At 43.1% G+C, this 18,557-nt stretch overlaps 1 protein-coding gene across 1 annotated transcript; it reads left to right on the forward strand.

Annotated features, from left to right (window-relative positions):
• Nucleotides 1-5,989: 5,989 nt before the first annotated feature.
• LOC308280757 (E3 SUMO-protein ligase ZBED1-like) lies at nt 5,990-15,528 on the forward strand (the record flags this gene model as incomplete). Its single annotated transcript, XM_080755070.1, has 4 exons — nt 5,990-7,483; nt 7,885-7,993; nt 8,258-8,442; nt 15,475-15,528. 4 exons carry the CDS (start codon nt 5,990-5,992, stop codon nt 15,526-15,528), a joined length of 1,842 nt encoding a protein of 613 aa, XP_080611196.1.
• Nucleotides 15,529-18,557: the final 3,029 nt, after the last annotated feature.

Genomic DNA, 18,557 nt, shown 5'->3' on the forward strand with positions numbered 1-18,557 from the left:
TGAAGTGTTATCTGCACATTTCTAAAGTAACAATGTAAGGACTTTTTACCTCTAAAATGCCAAATTAAACATTGGCCACATTGCCAAATATTAGAGGCAGAAATTGTGAAAATAGCCGATCTACATCCTCACAACGCGAGGTGTTGTGATCTGCTATTTTCACAATAGAACTGTGTTATTTAAAATGGAATGCCTCAACTCTTAGTGCTTGTCAGTGTGGTTGGGGAGCATTCCTTAAAATATGATTATTTTTTTTGTGGCCCTCACTGGTCGCGTCCCCTTGCTCGAGAGTCTGCTCTTCGCTAGGCCCGAGGGGGTGTCGTATTGCCCGCTGCACCGTCGTGCAGTACACTCGGATGTTGCCTTGCGTTCCCCGGCCGCTCTGGCGCGGTGCTACCCCTGTCTCGGGGGGTCAGAGTGTCAGCTGCGCCGTCGCTTCTTGCACTCCAGCTTTTGCCTTGCGCCTCTGCACGGTCTTTCTTGCCTGACCCTTGTCCTCAACATGGGGGAACCGGCCCGCTTCCCGGTTCTCTAGAGACGATCTATGCCCGGGTACCGACAGTCCGTGGTGCTGCCCAAGCGCTGGACGAGAGGGGCTGGGCCTTCGTGGCCTGGTCCCACTTTTCCAATTCTATGCTCTTCCTGTGGCTTATTACTCTACCATAAAGCCGGCCATAGTCATAGAAGGAGACTTTTTTAGCACCCATCAGGTAGCCTATTTCGAAGGTTAGTGGTTTATAGTAGTCCACCTTCTCTTTGGCTGCTTTTGCCAAAGTTTCCCCATCTCTGACGTTTTTCACTGTTACGTCAACGACCAGTGCTTCTTCTTCCTTGATAAAGATCAAGTCTGGCCTAAAGGGTCTTCCATCCCCGTCCGGTATGACCGGTTCTGAGAAGCATCTCCACTCCAACTTTTCAGCAATCTTTTTCAGCTCTATGCAGATTGCATTGTGCCTTTTGATCCTGCTCGACTTTATGCTCCAACAGGAACTGAGGATGTGTCCGATGGTTTCAGATCTCTTTCCATCCATGCATCTCCTGCATTCTTTGATAGCCAGTGGCCTGCCCCTGGACAGGGTTACCCTTGTTGGGTAGGTGTACGTCCTAAGTTGCAGGGCCGCTATGTACGTTTTTTCGTTAGAATTGGCTGCAGAGGGACTTCTGAGCCAGCTGTTGCTAATCTTGTCATCGTAGAGTACTTTGACTCCTTTCCCTTGGGCTCTTAATCTGGCCCATTTGTCAAATTCTCGTTTCCTCCAGTTTATTGGTGCTGGACATCTTATGGGATTCGGCTTGTCCGTCCCATTTCAATCCCTTTCTGTCCCAACTTCCCATGTAGGTGCCGCTCCCAATCTTCCGCCTGCTTTCAACCACATCTTCAGGAAGATTCTTCTATTGAATTTCCTGCTTATCACTTCACGAGTGATCTTGTCCGTGGAGTGTCTCGGTCGATAGATTCTTTGCAGTCTGAGCTGTTGAATCGTATCACTGAGTTTGGGTATTCCCAGTCCACCGTCCTTATGCCTAGAGTAGAAGAGGCCAAGGCTTGTACTATTGGCCAGGTGGAACCACGTTTTCACTGCATTCCTGACCAATTGGTCTATGTGCTTCAGGGCACCCAGGCTGGTGTCCGCCAGGTCTGCTTGGTAGTAGATCCTTGGCAGAGCCCATTTGGCAAGCAGTTCGAGCTTGAACTCCCCGCTAAGGGGAGTTGTATCAATGTCGTGAATCCATTTCACGACCTTCTCCGCCCATGGCACATCCACTATCCCTTTCCAAGGGTTAATGGGCATACCGAGGTATTGTGCCGTTTCGTCTCCTCCGATCAACTTTAGCGGTAGACCCCCCAGTTGCCAATTCACGTTGGCGTTTAGCGTCATGGTCTTCCTCGATCTGCTTAGGAAGAAGCCATTACACTTTTTGGGCTGGACACTTAGCCCTGTTACCCTGCAGAACTCCTCCAGAATCTGGAGGTTTAGCTGCATGCCTTCCGCTGAGTTGCTCAGCAGGGTTAGATCGTCTGCGAAGGCCATGCAGCAAAGTTCTGTGCCACCCACTCTGACTCCTTCGCCCTTGGCTTCCAGCGTTTGGAGTAGGGGGTCAATGGCGATGTTGAAGAGAAGCGGCGATAGTGGGCAACCCTGTTTCACGCCCACTTTCATTGCAATTGGTTCCGTAGAACCTTCTTTGCATTTCACCTTCGTTTCACATCCCTCATATAGGTTCTTGAGTAGGTGGATAATCCACTCATCTACTCCTCTTTGCACAAGCGCAGCCCATAAGTGTTCATGCGATACTGTATCAAACGCTTTCGCAAAGTCTATGAACACTACGCCCAGCGGTTGTTTCGCTGCAATCTTGTTTTGTATTATGGTATGTAATAGCGTGGTGTTCTCATGACACCCAGAGGCTTTTCCAATGAAGCCTCTTTGCCTTGGATTTATATCACATGCCAGCGCTAGCCTGTCCAAGGTTAGCTTCGAAAAAGTCCTCATGACTATTGACCCGATCGTTATGTGGAACAAAGCATAGTAAATAGTGGCCTACCTCTATCTAGCCTCGCGTAGCCAGGCTTACTCATCTCCGAAGAGAAAAGCCTGGTGACAATAGAAGGCAGAAAGCGTTCAACTTCCGCCGTAGGAATTTCACCGGAAGCGGTATTTTTTTCACGGTGCGGTGCTCCTGCAAACGTATTCCCTGCACGAAATTAACTGGTCTACGTCTCCTGCTCCGTCGGTTGTGCTCGCAATAAACAATATACAAACAAAACATTGATTCAAGGAACGTTACACCTATTTAAGAGTGAGTTAAGAGCTACAATCTATTTTAGTTTTTTCGCTGAGGAATGTAAACAGACCCGCACCGCATGACGTAACGTCCGTTAAACGCAGACTTCCGCTAGAAATCTTGGAACACACCGGAAGGCATATTGTCTACAGGGTGACCTCTATCTGTTTAGCCTGTCTTAAGCGTGTGGCCCTGGGGTAACTGGACTGGCTTGTTGCTTTTTATGGAGACACCAGTCTGTTGGTGCTGTAGGCATGGAGACGTACGTGGACCTTTTTGTGGATGCATGCGAACATGGCCCTAGCCGCGGAGGATCGTGGCGTGGACCGGAGGATGTGTCGCTGTGGAGGTCCGTAACATACGTGGGCCAAAACGGCGGAGGAGACGCTGTACTATCGAGGCTCGGAAGGACGATTGCAACGCGCACACAACTCCACTCCTGTATTGCAGAGGCATCTATCTGCGTTTTTTTCTTTTTCTTTGTTGTGACTCGAGACTTAGTCACTTCTTTTTTTGCACATACTTTTGGACACTTTTTTGGCTCTGCACTTTTTCTTTTATTTTAGGCTAAGCATTATTATTATTGTCTTGGTGCAAACACTTATGCATACTGTATATATGTGTATATTTTTTGTGTTGCACTACGTTGAGAAGTAGTTCCTAATGTTTGAATGAATGGACCATTGTAAGTTCTTTGAGTTTGCATTATGCTTAGAAAAGTCCCTTAAAATTGCAATCCTTTACAGAAACGTTGGTACTACTTTTTTGTTGTTGTGTTGTGTTCTGTCTCGACACTTAATGCAACTTAATTGCTCTTTATGGTTGATTCTCCTGTATTGTTGATTCTTCTTGTTTGCTTTTGTTGCTCGGCTGTACACAACAGTCCTTTTTTTATTTTCTTATTGTCCTGCCAATGACGTCTTTTGACGTTTTTTAAAGATGTCAAAATGACCTGAGATCAGAGAGATGCTTTTCTCTGTTTGTGTGTTGGCTCCCTCGTTTAGCTGATTGAGAAAATGTGTGTCCATTCTAGTGGATGGACCCTTTTTTTTATTTCAGTTCATTCAGCTCTATCTCTGGAACCATTTGCCTGATTGACAAAATTATTTTTGCCACTGAATCACAACAACTGTGTCTGTTTCTGTGGGGAGAAAAACAAAACAAGCACTGGTTTAGGGTCCTTGTCATGCCAAGGACCCTTGATTTAACATGAATTTGGCCGCAGACTTCCATCTGAAAATATGCTGTGCCAGGGACCCCATACAAGATTTCTAATAAAATAAAATAAATCATTTTCCTCGTTTTGCTGGGGACCCCCTGGAACCTCCTTTGAGAAACAACAGATTATTAGGCTTGTCCTTCAAAGTCAAATGGTGAACACATCTCAGGGAATGCCCACGGCACTTCTGCAATACAAGATGGAAAACTTGGTTGACTGTAGGCCACAACCATAAAGTTGTTTTATTTGTTCCCCAAATCACACATTGTTGATTTATATTTCATATATTCATGGTTCATCCAATGTTGACAACCCTGCTCATTGGCGAGGTGTCCTAGCAAGTTGATTTGGCGAGTTGGATTTTTGGCAAAGTGACTGGTATTCGTTTTAAGTACCCACCGAAAACGTCACGCGATGCGCGTGCACATTGAAGTGCGTGCACGTGCGTGCGTCAGTGCGTGCCCACACTTCCAAATGGAGCACTACAACACTGCTGAAAACCATACAAATGTTATGTTTTGGTGCCTTACATTGCTGTGTTTTTATAAGGAACACAGGTTTCCAATGCACTGAATCATTGAATGTTTTATGATGTACCTAATCAGACCTATTATCATTCACATGTATACTATTTCTATTGGGAACACAACCATGGCTCTTTAGCCTTTGTAAAGTGTCTTGAGATAACTTGTTATGATTTGACACTTTAATAAAATGGAATTGAATTGAATTGAACTGGCCTGTTAATGTAAATAACTACAGCTGGAAATACCCAGGGGGCAAAGGAAGGTGTGCTGCATTTGCCCCGACATAAAAGGTTGTCCACCAGAAATATTATCTATGACCCAGTAGGATCACAACCTATATGGACAACCCGGTCAATTTGTACGGCAAAGTTCCAATATGGCCGCCTCAATATTAGCCCCTATTAGTTTTAATGGGGGGTGAATAGGGAACATTTTTAAACTGAGGGATATTTCCACGAAACTTCACAGGTTGATCAATGGTATACATATGAACATTTTTTGTATTGCAAGTTTCCATGAAATCCAATATGGCCGCCACAATATGGCCGCCAGAATGTAAGGACCCAGAAAATAGGTTTTGCCTCTAACTTCTGTACCAGATGAGCTAGAAACGCAAACTTGGTGTCTATTTCATGGTGTCTGACCATGGGAGACTCAATGGAATAGCTAATTTTATTATTGGGTGTGTCTGGACCTTTATTGTGCATATTTGCAAGATGGTGGACTCCCAAAATAGAGCTTTAACATAATTTCTACCATGATTGTTGACTGCTTTTGCAAATACAAGCAATATGAATCCATTTGCTAAGATTTATGGCACAGAAGGGACTTATACCTGTATTATTCTTGAGTTTGCATGTTGTCAAAATGGCTGTAAACGAGATATTATATTTCCTGTCCGATTCTACTGTATGTAGTTGTAGCAATGACTTCAGATAAAATCAGAGACCAAAACAATGTATCTTAGAAATTATTTTTTTATTTAAAAAATTAATAAAAAAAGAGAGAGATTATCTCAATGAAATGAATGCAACTGCCTTTTTGGGTCTTTCACACATAGACATGCACATGCTTTCCAACAACTTCAGCTTCAGGGAAATTATAATGAACACATGATTAAAACAGGCTGCATTATAATGCAAATAATTGCTAGTCACTATCACTGTCATGTGTACCTATTAGGGATGCGAAGATATACCGGTACGGATCGTAAGCGCGATACAAACGTGCGCGATACGAGTGAATCGGTTCAGTCAGTCTGTACCGGTACAATAGCCGGCTGAAATCGTGATGGATCGTTCGCGGAGTGTCTGGATCGGTACATTTCACGATTGTATCGGTTTTTCATGTAATATTTTATTATATCATGTGTTTTCCGAGGCGTCTTGAACACATCATCATTCGCGGACGGAAGCCGTTAGGCGCATTTCCAACGCGAGATTACAACACAACAAAAATGGCGGCGGCCAGCAGCAACGCTGAGTTGGAGGAGATTTTTAACGCACCTACTAATAAGTTCAAATCTAGCGTTTGGAAACACTTCGGATTTTACAAGAAAGAAGATGGTAAACTTGACATGACGCAGGTCATTTGTAAAAAGTGCCGTGCTTCTAAACCTTACAATGGCAGCACGACAAACATGAGCGTTCACTTGAAAAGAAAACATGGCATCGATACAACCACAGCCGCTACACCCGTCTCTTCCTCGAATTCCACCGGAGCGGAGGCTAACCCGACTCCGAGTACCAGCAAAAGTGGTGAGATCACAAGTTATTATGGCAAAGGCTGTGTTCTGGCAGCAAACTCTACCCGTGCTAAAGCAATAACTGAGGCCATCTCCTATTTCATCTGTAAAGACATCCAGCCTTACAGTGTTGTAGCAAACGAGGGCTTCATGTATCTAATGGACACAATGGACCCCAGGTACAAAATACCAGATAGGGAGCTTTTCACCAACACGAAAATCCCTGCTCTGTACAATAAAGTGAAACGTGAGATAATTCTGACGCTGCGCATTACTGAAAGAGTTGCACTCACAGCGGATGGCTGGACGTCTTGCGCCACTCAATCGTACATCACAGTGACGGCACACTACATCGATGGGCAGTGGGTATTGCACAACCTTGTTCTACAGACCAGAGTGTTCCACGGTAGCCACACAGGAGCACATCTAGCCGAGTTACTGCACGATGTTTGCCGCGAGTGGCAGATTCTTGACAAGAACCCTGCGTTGGTCACAGACAATGCACGAAATATGATACTGGCTGGAACGGGTGCAGAAATGAAGCCGCATGTGAAGTGCATCGCGCACACACTGAATCTGTCCTCGAAGCAAGCTCTTACTGTGGATGCAGTGAAAACACTCCTGGTGAAAATAAGGAAAGTGGTAACCTTTTTTCACAAAAGCCCCAACGCCAATGATGCTCTCCATGAAAAGCAGACCGACTTGCGCCTGCCACAACACAAGCTAGAGCATGACGTTGCCACAAGGTGGAATAGTTCCCTGGAGATGCTGGAGCGTTACTATGAGCAGGAGCCTGCTGTGGAACTGGCAATAAGGAAAGTCAGACCAACCCGGGCACAGAGGGAGAGCCTGCCTTGCCTCACAGAGGAAGAAATGACACTGATCCCAGAAATCATCAAACTGATGAGCCCCCTGAAGCTGTGCACCGTGCTCCTCAGCGAGGCAAAAAAACCCACTCTCTCCATCATTGCCCCAATGCTGGCCAAACTGCGGGTGGATTTTAAGGCAGATGACAGCGATCTACCAGTCATTGCGGAGATGAAGGGGACATTCAGACAAGACTTTGAACCCCGCTACACCTATATCCAAGACCTCCTCCACATCGCCACAGCGCTTGATCCCCGCTTCAAAGACCTGGAATTCCTGGATGACAACAATGGGAGGGACATGGTATTCCTGACGATAACCGGAGAGGCGGTGGAAATGGTGAGTAATTGACAATGCTCATTCCTCAGTATATTGTTGTTAGTGTATCAGTCTCACTGTTATATTTTCTGTCTCACCTTTTAGTTTGAAAAAATGTTATGTTATGTATCTTTGTTTATTTTACACAACAATTACATTGGACAAACCAGATGTGTTGCTTAAAGCAGTGGTTCTCAAAGTGAATTTCAGGGACTGCATTTAACTCTGAGTGTAGAAATGGAACCAAATGAACCACATTTGTCTCCATTTGTACCCTGTCAGAGTTGACTTTGACATTTGAAGTTTGAGAAACACTGGCTTAAAGTTTAGGACAGGCCTATAGCAGGAGTGCTAGTTTTCAACACCTAAATACTAAAATAATGTACTAATAATTATACCTTATCTCTGCTGATAATTGTCAGGCAGAGGATGCCCCAGACCCACTGAATGAGGCACCTCAAGCAGAAGATGAGGGCCACCACAGAGAGGAGGGGGGAAATGAAGAGGAGGAGATGGAAGAAGAGGAGACAGGTTTGTTGTGATTCTGACTTAGAACTTAACTATAGTTTATAATAATGTGTTAATGTGGGTATGATATTATCATAGACATATTGTAATTATAGCTTACAATAGTGTGTTAATGTGGATGTGATATTATCATAGACATTGTAATTATAGCTTACAATATTGTGTTAATGTGGATGTGATATTATCAGACACATTGTAAGTTAATTCATGTCTCTTCCTTTGTCTTGTCTTGTCTTGTCTTGTCTTGTCTTATCTTGTCTACCCTAGATGACCTACATGACCCAGAGCCTCCCAAGAAGAGGTCAGCCTTGGACCAGCTGTTTGGAGGTTTCCTCAGTCCGAGAGCTCCAATCAAGACTCTGAGGGAGAAAGTTAAGGAGGAAATAGTGAAATACAGGGGGAGGGATACTCCAGGTCTAGAGGAAGATGTGTTGCAGTGGTGGAAAAAACAAGTAGATCTCCCATTGCTATCAAAATTGGCCAGGAGCTACTTATGCATCCCTGCAACAAGTGTGCCGTCTGAAAGAGTGTTCAGCACAGCCGGTGACATAGTCACAGCAGAGCGCAGCAGGCTGCTTCCTGAACACGTGGACCAACTACTCTTCCTGAAAATAAACCTGAAATTAAGCCATTTGAAATAAATCACTAGGTGATGTGTTGGCACTTGGCAGTGAGAGTGGCATTTACTATTTAGTTTGCTAAAGTATATTTTATTTTAAATGTTTTGTTTGTCTCATGGACACTGCACATAAGACACTCAGTCAGAGTGGTCTGTTTACAGCAGTTGACACTGCCAAATAATAGTTTACATTTTTCTTTTATGGGCATTGCAAAAAAAGTTTGCAGTTTGCAAAGTATATTCTATTTTAAATATATTTGTGTTTGTCTCATGGACATTGATTGCACTTAAGACACTCAGTGAGAGTGGTCTGTTACAGCAGCTGTCACTGCCAAATAATAGTTTAATTTCTTTACCAGGCAGTTGTGATTTGTGAAAAAACTAATTGTGAAAGGTTATTATTTGTAGTTCATATTAGTATTTGTCTGGCAGACAGGGATATTATGGACATTGAACATTTTCTTTTAAAAAAAAGTCACTCATTGAGAGTATTGTGTGAGTGAGATAGGATGGGAAATTCAGCATCTAGGATAATTCTGTTTCACAGAAACCAAGGGCTTTGGGGCTCCATCCCCCATTGTGCTGCTTGTCTGTCCTCAACATAAAACTGTCTCTCCTTTGGCTAACACTTGATTTGCTTGGAGCGTTCATAATCAACTAGTGTGGTGGTTTTTCAATTGAAAACGACAGGTGCTTTCCCCATTAGCTTCTTGTTCCAACAAGTTAAGTATTTTGAGATAAAATGGAGCTGTTTGTAAGCAGCATATAAAGCCTGATTAGTGTTACTGTACCGTTTACAGCAGCTGTGACAGCCAGTAATTGTTTACATTTTATTTTACTCTTTTATTGTTTCATGTTCATTTCATTCCAATGGTATTGTTATTGTATAGCAGATGTGAAGTCCACATACAAGTTCTGACAGTGTGATAAAATTGGTTCCAAATGTTAAGAGAGAGATTTCTTGTTCCTTTCTGCTTTATAAGGAATAAAACCAAATCTATTGTAAAATACTGAATTGCATCTTATTATTATTATTAATATATATATTTTAACATTTTTATTTGTATCATGTTGAATCGCATTGGGTAGAACTAAAGCTTAATTAAATCGCAATAAATTCGGGACCAGGAGTGTATCGCAAAGTATCGTGAATCGTATCGCATCGTAAGGACCAGGGGTGTATCGCAAAGTATCGTGAATCGTATCGTATCGCATCGGGGTCAGGGGTGAATCGTGATGTATCGTATCGGCAGGATTTCAATGTATCGCAATTATATCGTATCGCTGGTAGTGTATCGTGATGCGTATCGTATCGCCTCAGTGGCCGAGATTCGCATCCCTAGTACCTATCCTGCTGCATCTTGTCTCCAGTCCTTGGCAACGACACCCCAAGTAGCATGCAATTCCCTTCTTCGCACATGAACAGTTTTTCTGGCAGCCTTTGATACAGCTACATGATATTGCCTTGTCCATTGATATAGGCCAGGCTGGCTCTGTAGATGGACAGGGGACTGCCTTCCCATGGCGGCAGCATGATATAGGCATCTATATCATGCTGCCACCCACCTCCTAGACCTTCCAGAGCTGTGGGTGAGAACAGAGCAGGATGCATATCTTCCTATCCATCACATGGTCTCAGCCCTTGGACTCGCACAGTGTCGTGCCCTGCCCTTTATTCACAGCCTGAGTGGCAGAGATACCACCAGCTATCCCTTTTTCACTGGAAAGAAGGCTAGAGACCTCACAATAGCTGTATATGCATCAAAAGCTGACCATTCGGAGGACTTTGACCTGGCAAAGCTGAGAGTGTACAAGTTCCTAAATAACCGATCAACCCTGTTGAAGCTGCTGCCACCTACAGAAAATGCCTTTGGCCTGCACCTGAAAAGAGCTGCTCTTGCAGCCATAATAGATAAAACTGCACACATCGCGAAGCCAGACATCCCTTGCTTCACTGAATATGGATGGTCTCTCAGTGATGGGAAGGCAGTCCCCTGTCCATCTACAGAGCCAGCCTGGCCTATATCAATGGACAAGGCAATATCATGTAGCTGTATCAAAGGCTGCCAGAAAAACTGTTCATGTGCCATCCATCCATCCATCCATCTTCAACCGCTTATCCGGAATCGGGTCGCGGGGTAGCGGTTCCAACTGAGACTTCCAGATTTCCTTATCCTGCGTAACTTCCTCCACTCCCTCTGGGAGTATACCGAGGCGTTCCCAGGCCAGTCTGGAGATATAATCCTTCCATCTGGTCTTAGGTCTGCCACGGGGTCTCCTCCCAGTGGGACGTGCATCGAGGACCTTCCTAGGAAGGCGCTCGGGGGGCATCCGTACTAGATGCCCGAACCACCTAAGCTGACTCCTTTCCAAGTGAAGGAGCAGCGGTTCTACTCCAAGTCTCTCTCGGGTGATTGAACTTCATGTGCGAAGAAGGGAATTGCATGCTACTTGGGGTGTCGTTGCCAAGGACTGGAGACAAGATGCAGCAGGATAGGTACACATGACAGTGATAGTGACTAGCAATTATTTGCATTATAATGCAGCCTGTTTTAATCATGTGTTCATTATAATTTCCCTGAAGCTGAAGTTGTTGGAAAGCATGTGCATGTCTATGTGTGAAAGACCCAAAAAGGCAGTTGCATTCATTTCATTGAGATAATCTCTCTCTTTTTTCATTAATTTTTTTAATAAAAAAAAAATTCTAAGATACATTGTTTTGGTCTCTGATTTTATCTGAAGTCATTGCTACAACTACATACAGTAGAATCGGACAGGAAATATAATATCTCGTTTACAGCCATTTTGACAACATGCAAACTCAAGAATAATACAGGTATAAGTCCCTTCTGTGCCATAAATCTTAGCAAATGGATTCATATTGCTTGTATTTGCAAAAGCAGTCAACAATCATGGTAGAAATTATGTTAAAGCTCTATTTTGGGAATCCACCATCTTGCAAATATGCACAATAAAGGTCCAGACACACCCAATAATAAATTAGCTATTCCATTGAGTCTCCCATGGTCAGACACCATGAAATAGACACCAAGTTTGCGTTTCTAGCTCATCTGGTTCAGAAGTTAGAGGCAAAACCTATTTTCTGGGTCCTTACATTATGGCGGCCATATTGTGGCGGCCATATTGGATTTTGCAATACAAAAAATGTTCATATGTATACCATTGATCAACCTGTGAAGTTTCGTGGAAATATCAGTTTAACATTTTTCCCTATTCACCCCCCATTAAAACTAATAGGGGCTAATATTGAGGCGGCCATATTGGAACTTTGCCGTACAAATTGACCGGGTTGTCCATATAGGTTGTGATCCTACTGGGTCATAGATAATATTTCTGGTGGACAACCTTTTATGTCGGGGCAAATGCAGGTTTCCTAAAAAAAGGCTGGTTTGCCCCCTGGGTAAAAACTGTATTCATATTCATATCAAAAGATATATTTTCTCTAAATGATGTAATCAAGTCAAAATGAAAGAAAATAACTTGATCTGTATGACAATGACGTGCAAGAAATGTATAAAATAATGCAAACTGAGTGAACATCAACTTTATTTTGTATTAAGGTGCGTACCATAACAATCATTCAGTCGCTCAGTGGCTGAATCATTTAAGGCAGAACAACTTCAGACCACAATGAGATACAGTATTTACATAAACTCTTTTCTTAAAGTCTTTTTTTTTTATATATATTTTTTTTACACCTCGGGAAGTCAAAATTCGTCCCAGCAGTTGTCAAAGTCATTGGATTGGTTTAAAGATGGGGAGTTAAGATTTCAGAATCTCAACAAAAGACACTGGTGTATACGTGAAAAGAAAGAGTCACTAGTGTCTACTGTCCACATATTAATAACAAGAAAGAAACAAAGGAAGTATAATCAGCTGGGGCATTAAGGCCACACATTCCTGTGTGTGTGTGTGTGTGTGTGTGTGTGTGTGTGTGTGTGTGTGTGTGTGTGTGTGTGTGTGTGTGTGTGTGTTAGAGGGAGAGGAGTGTCCGTTCTCTTCATGCTGGTCTCAACCACCTCACTTTTTTAAGCGTTTCTTGATTCAAATATATTATTATTTTTTTGGTTGCCATGCCATCTCAACGACACCTTCCCGCGACCCCACTTTGGGACCCATAGTTTGAGCACCGCTGGGGGACATTAATGTGGACCTCCTTGCTGGATGTGATCCTGGTGGTCTGCGTCAATGATGCAATCCACTTTGATCAGGTCCCTGGGGGAGGCAACACACACACACACACACACACACACACACACACACACACACACACACACACACACCCACACACACACACACACACACACACACACACAAATGTATTCATTTATTTGTTTGTTTATTGTGATTTTCTTTAGTGTGGGGGTAAATTTACTAAAATCTTTTTGTCCTAGGAATGTCTCCATGGTGTGACTAATCAATAGGGAGAAAAAAAAAGTCATTTTGGGGGTGAACTACTCCTTTAATGTCTGACTGTACCTGTGTTTATTTGTGACTGATAAAGTATTGTGTTATCCCTTTAGCCTCAATGTCTGACTGTACCTCTGTTTACATTTATGACTGATAAAGTAGTGTGTTAACCTTTTAGCCTCAATGTCTGACTGTGCCTCTGTTTACATTTATGACTGATAAAGTATTGTGTTAGGCGCCGTACAGACATCTGCGTCACGCATCATCATCGTCTGAGAATGGCCACTGGGAGCGCCGTACTAATGCATTCTCAATGCAAGGTTGTTTGGTGTTTTGTCGTTGCCGTGTCTCTTCAAGAGCGTACAGGCTGCGGTTGAGCTAGAGACACGGCAACGACAAAAAACCAAACAACCTTCCATTGACAATGCATTAGTACGGCGCCCCCAGTGGCCATTCTCAGACGATAAGATGATGATGCGTGACACATATGTGTGAGCGCGGCCTTAACGTTTTAGCCTTAATGTCTGACTGTGCCTCTGTTTACATTTATGACTGATAAAGTATTTTGTTATCCTTTTAGCCTCAATGTCTGACTGTACCTCTGTTTACATTTATGACTGATAAAGTATTTTGTTATCCTCTTAGCCTCAATGTCTGACTGTACCTCTGTTTACATTTATGACTGATAAAGTATTTTGTTATCCTTTTAGCCTCAATGTCTGACTGTACCTCTGTTTACATTTATGACTGATATAGTATTGTGTTAACCTTTTAGCCTTAATGCAGGGCTGCCAAGTTCCAGAATTTTTTTAGAGTGAGACATTCTCGGGGGGGAGGTCGTGCCAACATTTTTTGGCCTTTTTAACGTCGATTTAGAGCGATTTCGTGGCGTGTGGGGCTTAAGTTGGTTGGCGCAGACAGGGTCACTACCTCATGCTTATAAAGCATTCAAACTGAGTGACCAGCACAAGTAGAAATAAACTTGTAACAAGAATGACCAATAAATATACATTAGTAAAATGTCAACCAATAGCACCTTATTCAGTTCAAGTTTCAAAATTATGACCAGAACAAAACAATACAAAAGAAAAGGTGCAAGGGAAATTGCAAGTGTGGTTGCACTGAGTCACAAGGAAGGAATCTACTGGGGACTGAATTCCACTTTACCATTTATTTTAGTGCAATGTCATGTGAATCCTGACCAAAATCTTCACTTGTTGTGCAAACAACAAACAACAGCCTTACAAACCAGATAACATTACACAGGTTCAATTTGCTGGCAAAACAATACATTCATAAAATGTCAACTATATACAGTAGCAGCTTTTTGCTTCAGTGCAATTTTCTTTTTTCAAAGAAAACAAAATTAGAGGTGCAATTCTGGGAAACTGCCAGTGTGGTTGCACCGAACCTAAAATTTTAGGCTACTCCTTCACATTTCAGTAGCAATTGCAGGGCTCTGTTACTTACAGTACATGACTGACTAAGACCTTTGACAAGAAATACAAAATTAACAGCGACATTTCTGATGCAAACATTGCAAAGGCTCTGGATAGGGTCCCTATAGGCTCATGGGCCCCAGGGCCTGGTAGACCTGTGCATTAATAAACCATGGCCCTTATTAGGGGGAACATCTGCAGAAAATAGCTGATCCACAAGTAAATTCACACATTAATAAACCGGTTGCAGAGGAAAACATGTACCAGGATCAACTGAGGCTCAGTGTTTCTCAAGGACTCTTCAACACTAACTCTGGGGGAGCCCGGGATCAAACTGGGAACCCTCCATGTTCTAATGATCGTTTCTCTACCCCTGAGCTACTGCCGCCTTGTGTGAACAGATAGAAACGTATTTTTCTCCTCCCTTCATATATTTACCACTTGACCATACCTTTACCATTACCATATTCTGAGAACTTTAGCCAAAAATAGCAGAACTACAAGCTCACAACACCTCGCAGCGCAAGGCGTACACAGGTTTGGTGTAGAGGGGAAAAAGATCAGATTAAGTACATAGTGAAAGGTCAAGTTTATTAAGTATTGACGGTTCAAGTGTTTAAATATCTGAAAACAAATTTACATGAATTCAAAATACACTGATGATTGTGCTGTCAAACGATGAAACTATATGGAATCTATGAAAAGGTTGTGGGGGCCCTGCTTCATCCCCCTCTCAACTAAGGGGTCCTTGGCCTGAACACGTTGAAGACCCCTGCAATAGTGCATGTCTGTGACAGTGACAAAGTCTGTGTCTTTTGCTTTACTACTGGATGTGTCTCTTGTTGTACAAGTTTGTGGCAGACTTCGATGCTTTGATGAGAGGTTGGGGGCTCCCACTTAAAACAGTCTGGCTCAAGGCTCGCCATCTTCACAGTCATGATGGAGGAGAGAGTTCCCTCAAGAGCCAAACTGTTTCTTGTTTTTGTTTTGTTCAGCCCCACTGCAGAGAACACTCGCTCAGCATCAGCATTGGAATGCGGAAGGACTAACACCAACTTGGCAATATGAGAGAGCCTCCCAAATCTGCTCATACCGGTCACCTTTGAAAAATGTACATAGGAAGCCAAATTACACTCAAGTATTTCTGTAGTATTACGTTTATTGCATCAATACTGTAGGTATTCCAAAGGGTGCAGAATAATTCTTACCTTATTCTTCGCTGATGCCATGTCCCCCCAAAACGTCTCAACGTTGAACATGGATGATCCTCGGGCATGGCAATGTCCATGGACTGGTAGTCCAGAAACTCCTCGCTGAGTTGGTCACGCTCCTCAGGTCCATTGTAAGGGAGAAGTTCAGGAAACCTGAAAAATACACAATGTGCATTGATGACTGTAATGAAGCTGAAACAGGGGTTGTATTAATCTATTAAGGAAGGAAAAGAGCCTGGTCTTAAACCTGCTCTACTTGTAAAGCATATTGAGATAATGTGTGTTGTGATCTGGCACTATAAATAATGTACTTGACTTGAATCCCTGACTAACCTGTCGACAAAGTACAAAGCATCCTCCACGTCACACGCTACCCTCTGCTGGACATCAAGAAACATGGCGTGTTTCAACAGGGGCTCTCCCATGGGCAGTTTTTTCATGGCGTATTCCACAGCATTCACCAGGAAAGCCACTGCTGCCTGCTGGAACCTCTGGACTTGATGTGGTGTTATGTCTCCAGCATCGAGTAGCCTATTCAGTGTAGCCCGAATCGTGAAGCCAATCACCAGCTTCTCTCCTACAAGAGTGACAATAAAATAAACAAAGTCAGGTCATTAAGGTGTTGTATGAGATTCTGGAGATAGATTGGGATTGGTGCAATGTTTTCTCATTCGCAACACCAACTCAACATGTCAGTATGGGACTGGGAATAGCAATATACAACAGCCAACTTAAAAGCACCTCTTTAAGTATTACTAGTGGTACTTTAGACAGAAATTCAAAATGTACAGTCACACATTTTGGCTTAAAAGGATAACAAAACAAAGTCCTGGGGACTTCCATTGTGGTCCTGTGTGATGAGATCAAACTCATAACTTGTCTGCAGCCCAACCGTCTGTTGTGCAAGATAAGATCAGTGAGTGGGGCGAATGGTGTATGTCCATCTGCTGATGTGAAACTTGAGAGAATTACCTGGTAGTTGGTTTGATGGCTCCTTGAAGAGGATTTCATGCAGTTGCTGTTGCTGCAGAGCTTCAGACTTCAGAAACTTTGCCAGCAACTTGCGGATGAAACTTCTTATCTAAAGTTTTTAGAAAAGATTTACAAAAACATTAACCTAGAAGTAGAGCTCAATTGAAAAAAAGGAACAAACATAGTACATTACAACATTATTACTAGCATAGGCCTACTGTATGTGGACGTTGACAATTTACCTCGTCGTGTAAAAGGAAGATCGACGGCTTCTCTCTCTGGAGGAGGAGGTTGAAGGTAGTGAAGGCTGGCAACGTTGCCTGATAGAAGAGAAGGTTCACCTCCGTCATCGGGTCAGAGAACGCTTCCAGCAGCCTCCTGAACCGTGGCTGCTTCTCATCTGTGAATAAATAAAAGGTTGTTCATATTACATACATATACGTTTCAGGCTGTTATAATAATCATGCATTTGGATCACTGAAATATCATGCCTACTTGATGACTTGAAGTAGCTGACTAGTGGCCCATACTGCTGCAGGATACGAGTCAAGTACTTCCATGTACTCACTTCCATGGAGATCGCAGAATTCTATGACAAGAATGGGACATCTTAATTTCTCTCTTTTTTCAATTTGATGAAACAGTTCAGGATTTAATTTGTACTAAAGCAGGACCTGCTCATACCTGTCAGATAACCTTTCCGGTTAGTGCTTCCCTTAAACCAGTATCCCACAGCCACAGTCAGATCCTCTGGATCGAATCCACACACCTGCAACACATGATTTATAATCACATGACATGTTTTACATTCATGACAGCACAGCCCAACAACCTGTTTGACTTTACATGAGGCATAACGGATATGGTAGGACAGGTAGTCATAGAAAGCAAACGTTATTCAACTCACCTCCAAGAAGCCCACGCCAGCCTGTTTGGCAGTGTTGTGGATGATGTGACAGGGACACCCATGGATGTAGATTCTGGCATGTTCTTTAAGTATTCTGGAAGCGATGGAATTCCTTGCTCCAGTATTGACAGGTGCATTGTCGACAGACAGACTCACACAGTTTCGCCATGGAATGCCATTCTTCTGCACGGCCTCATCCATCTTCCGATAGATGACTTCAGCTGTGCCGCAGCTCGGTCCACTGGTAGGGCACATGTCCAGGAACCTGTGGACAACCTTCTTGGTGTCACTGTCATAGACCCGCACAGTGAGTGGGTTCATCTTCTCTCTTCCTGCAATGATAAAGTACATATGTCACATTAAGGTACACATCTGTGTATGTGCGTTCTATGACAGAGAGAGAGTGTGTGTTATTTAATCAATATAAAATTTGTGGTGGAAGTGTGGAACATATATAATATATGACCTGTGTCATTTGATCCATCTGTGATCAATGTGAAAGGACCGTTCTTCATCTTCATGACGAGTTCCTTTTGAAAATGAGGGGCCACTGCTTCATTTATTATGCATGTTGACTTTGTGCGGGCACACTTGTAGTTCTGTGCTGTAGGGGAATCTTTGAAGCATTCCTTGAGCAATGGGCTGAAGTGATCAGCTACAGCAAATGGCACGTTGTGTTCCACCATTGACACTGCCACTTTCACCTCAGCTCTCCTTGTCTGCAACAGAAAGGGAGTCATTTGGTCTCAATAGTCCGACTTAGGGTTAGGTTTAGGCATAGTTTTACTGAGGTTAGGTTTAGGCATAGTTTTACTGATGTTAGGGTTGGGGTTAAGGTTAGGAAGTCTAACCAATGGGTTAGGGTTAACTTAAAGACCAACTCAGAAAACACAAATACATAAACTTCAAATAAAAACCATTCCATATGAGCATTACATCAGGCATGCAACATAAGTTCCCCAAGTTGACCAAATTCAGCTACTACCAG

Source organism: Nannobrachium achirus (genome assembly GCF_963921795.1).
Source record: "Nannobrachium achirus genome assembly, contig: SCAFFOLD_44, whole genome shotgun sequence".
Taxonomy (NCBI): Eukaryota; Metazoa; Chordata; class Actinopteri; order Myctophiformes; family Myctophidae; genus Nannobrachium; species Nannobrachium achirus.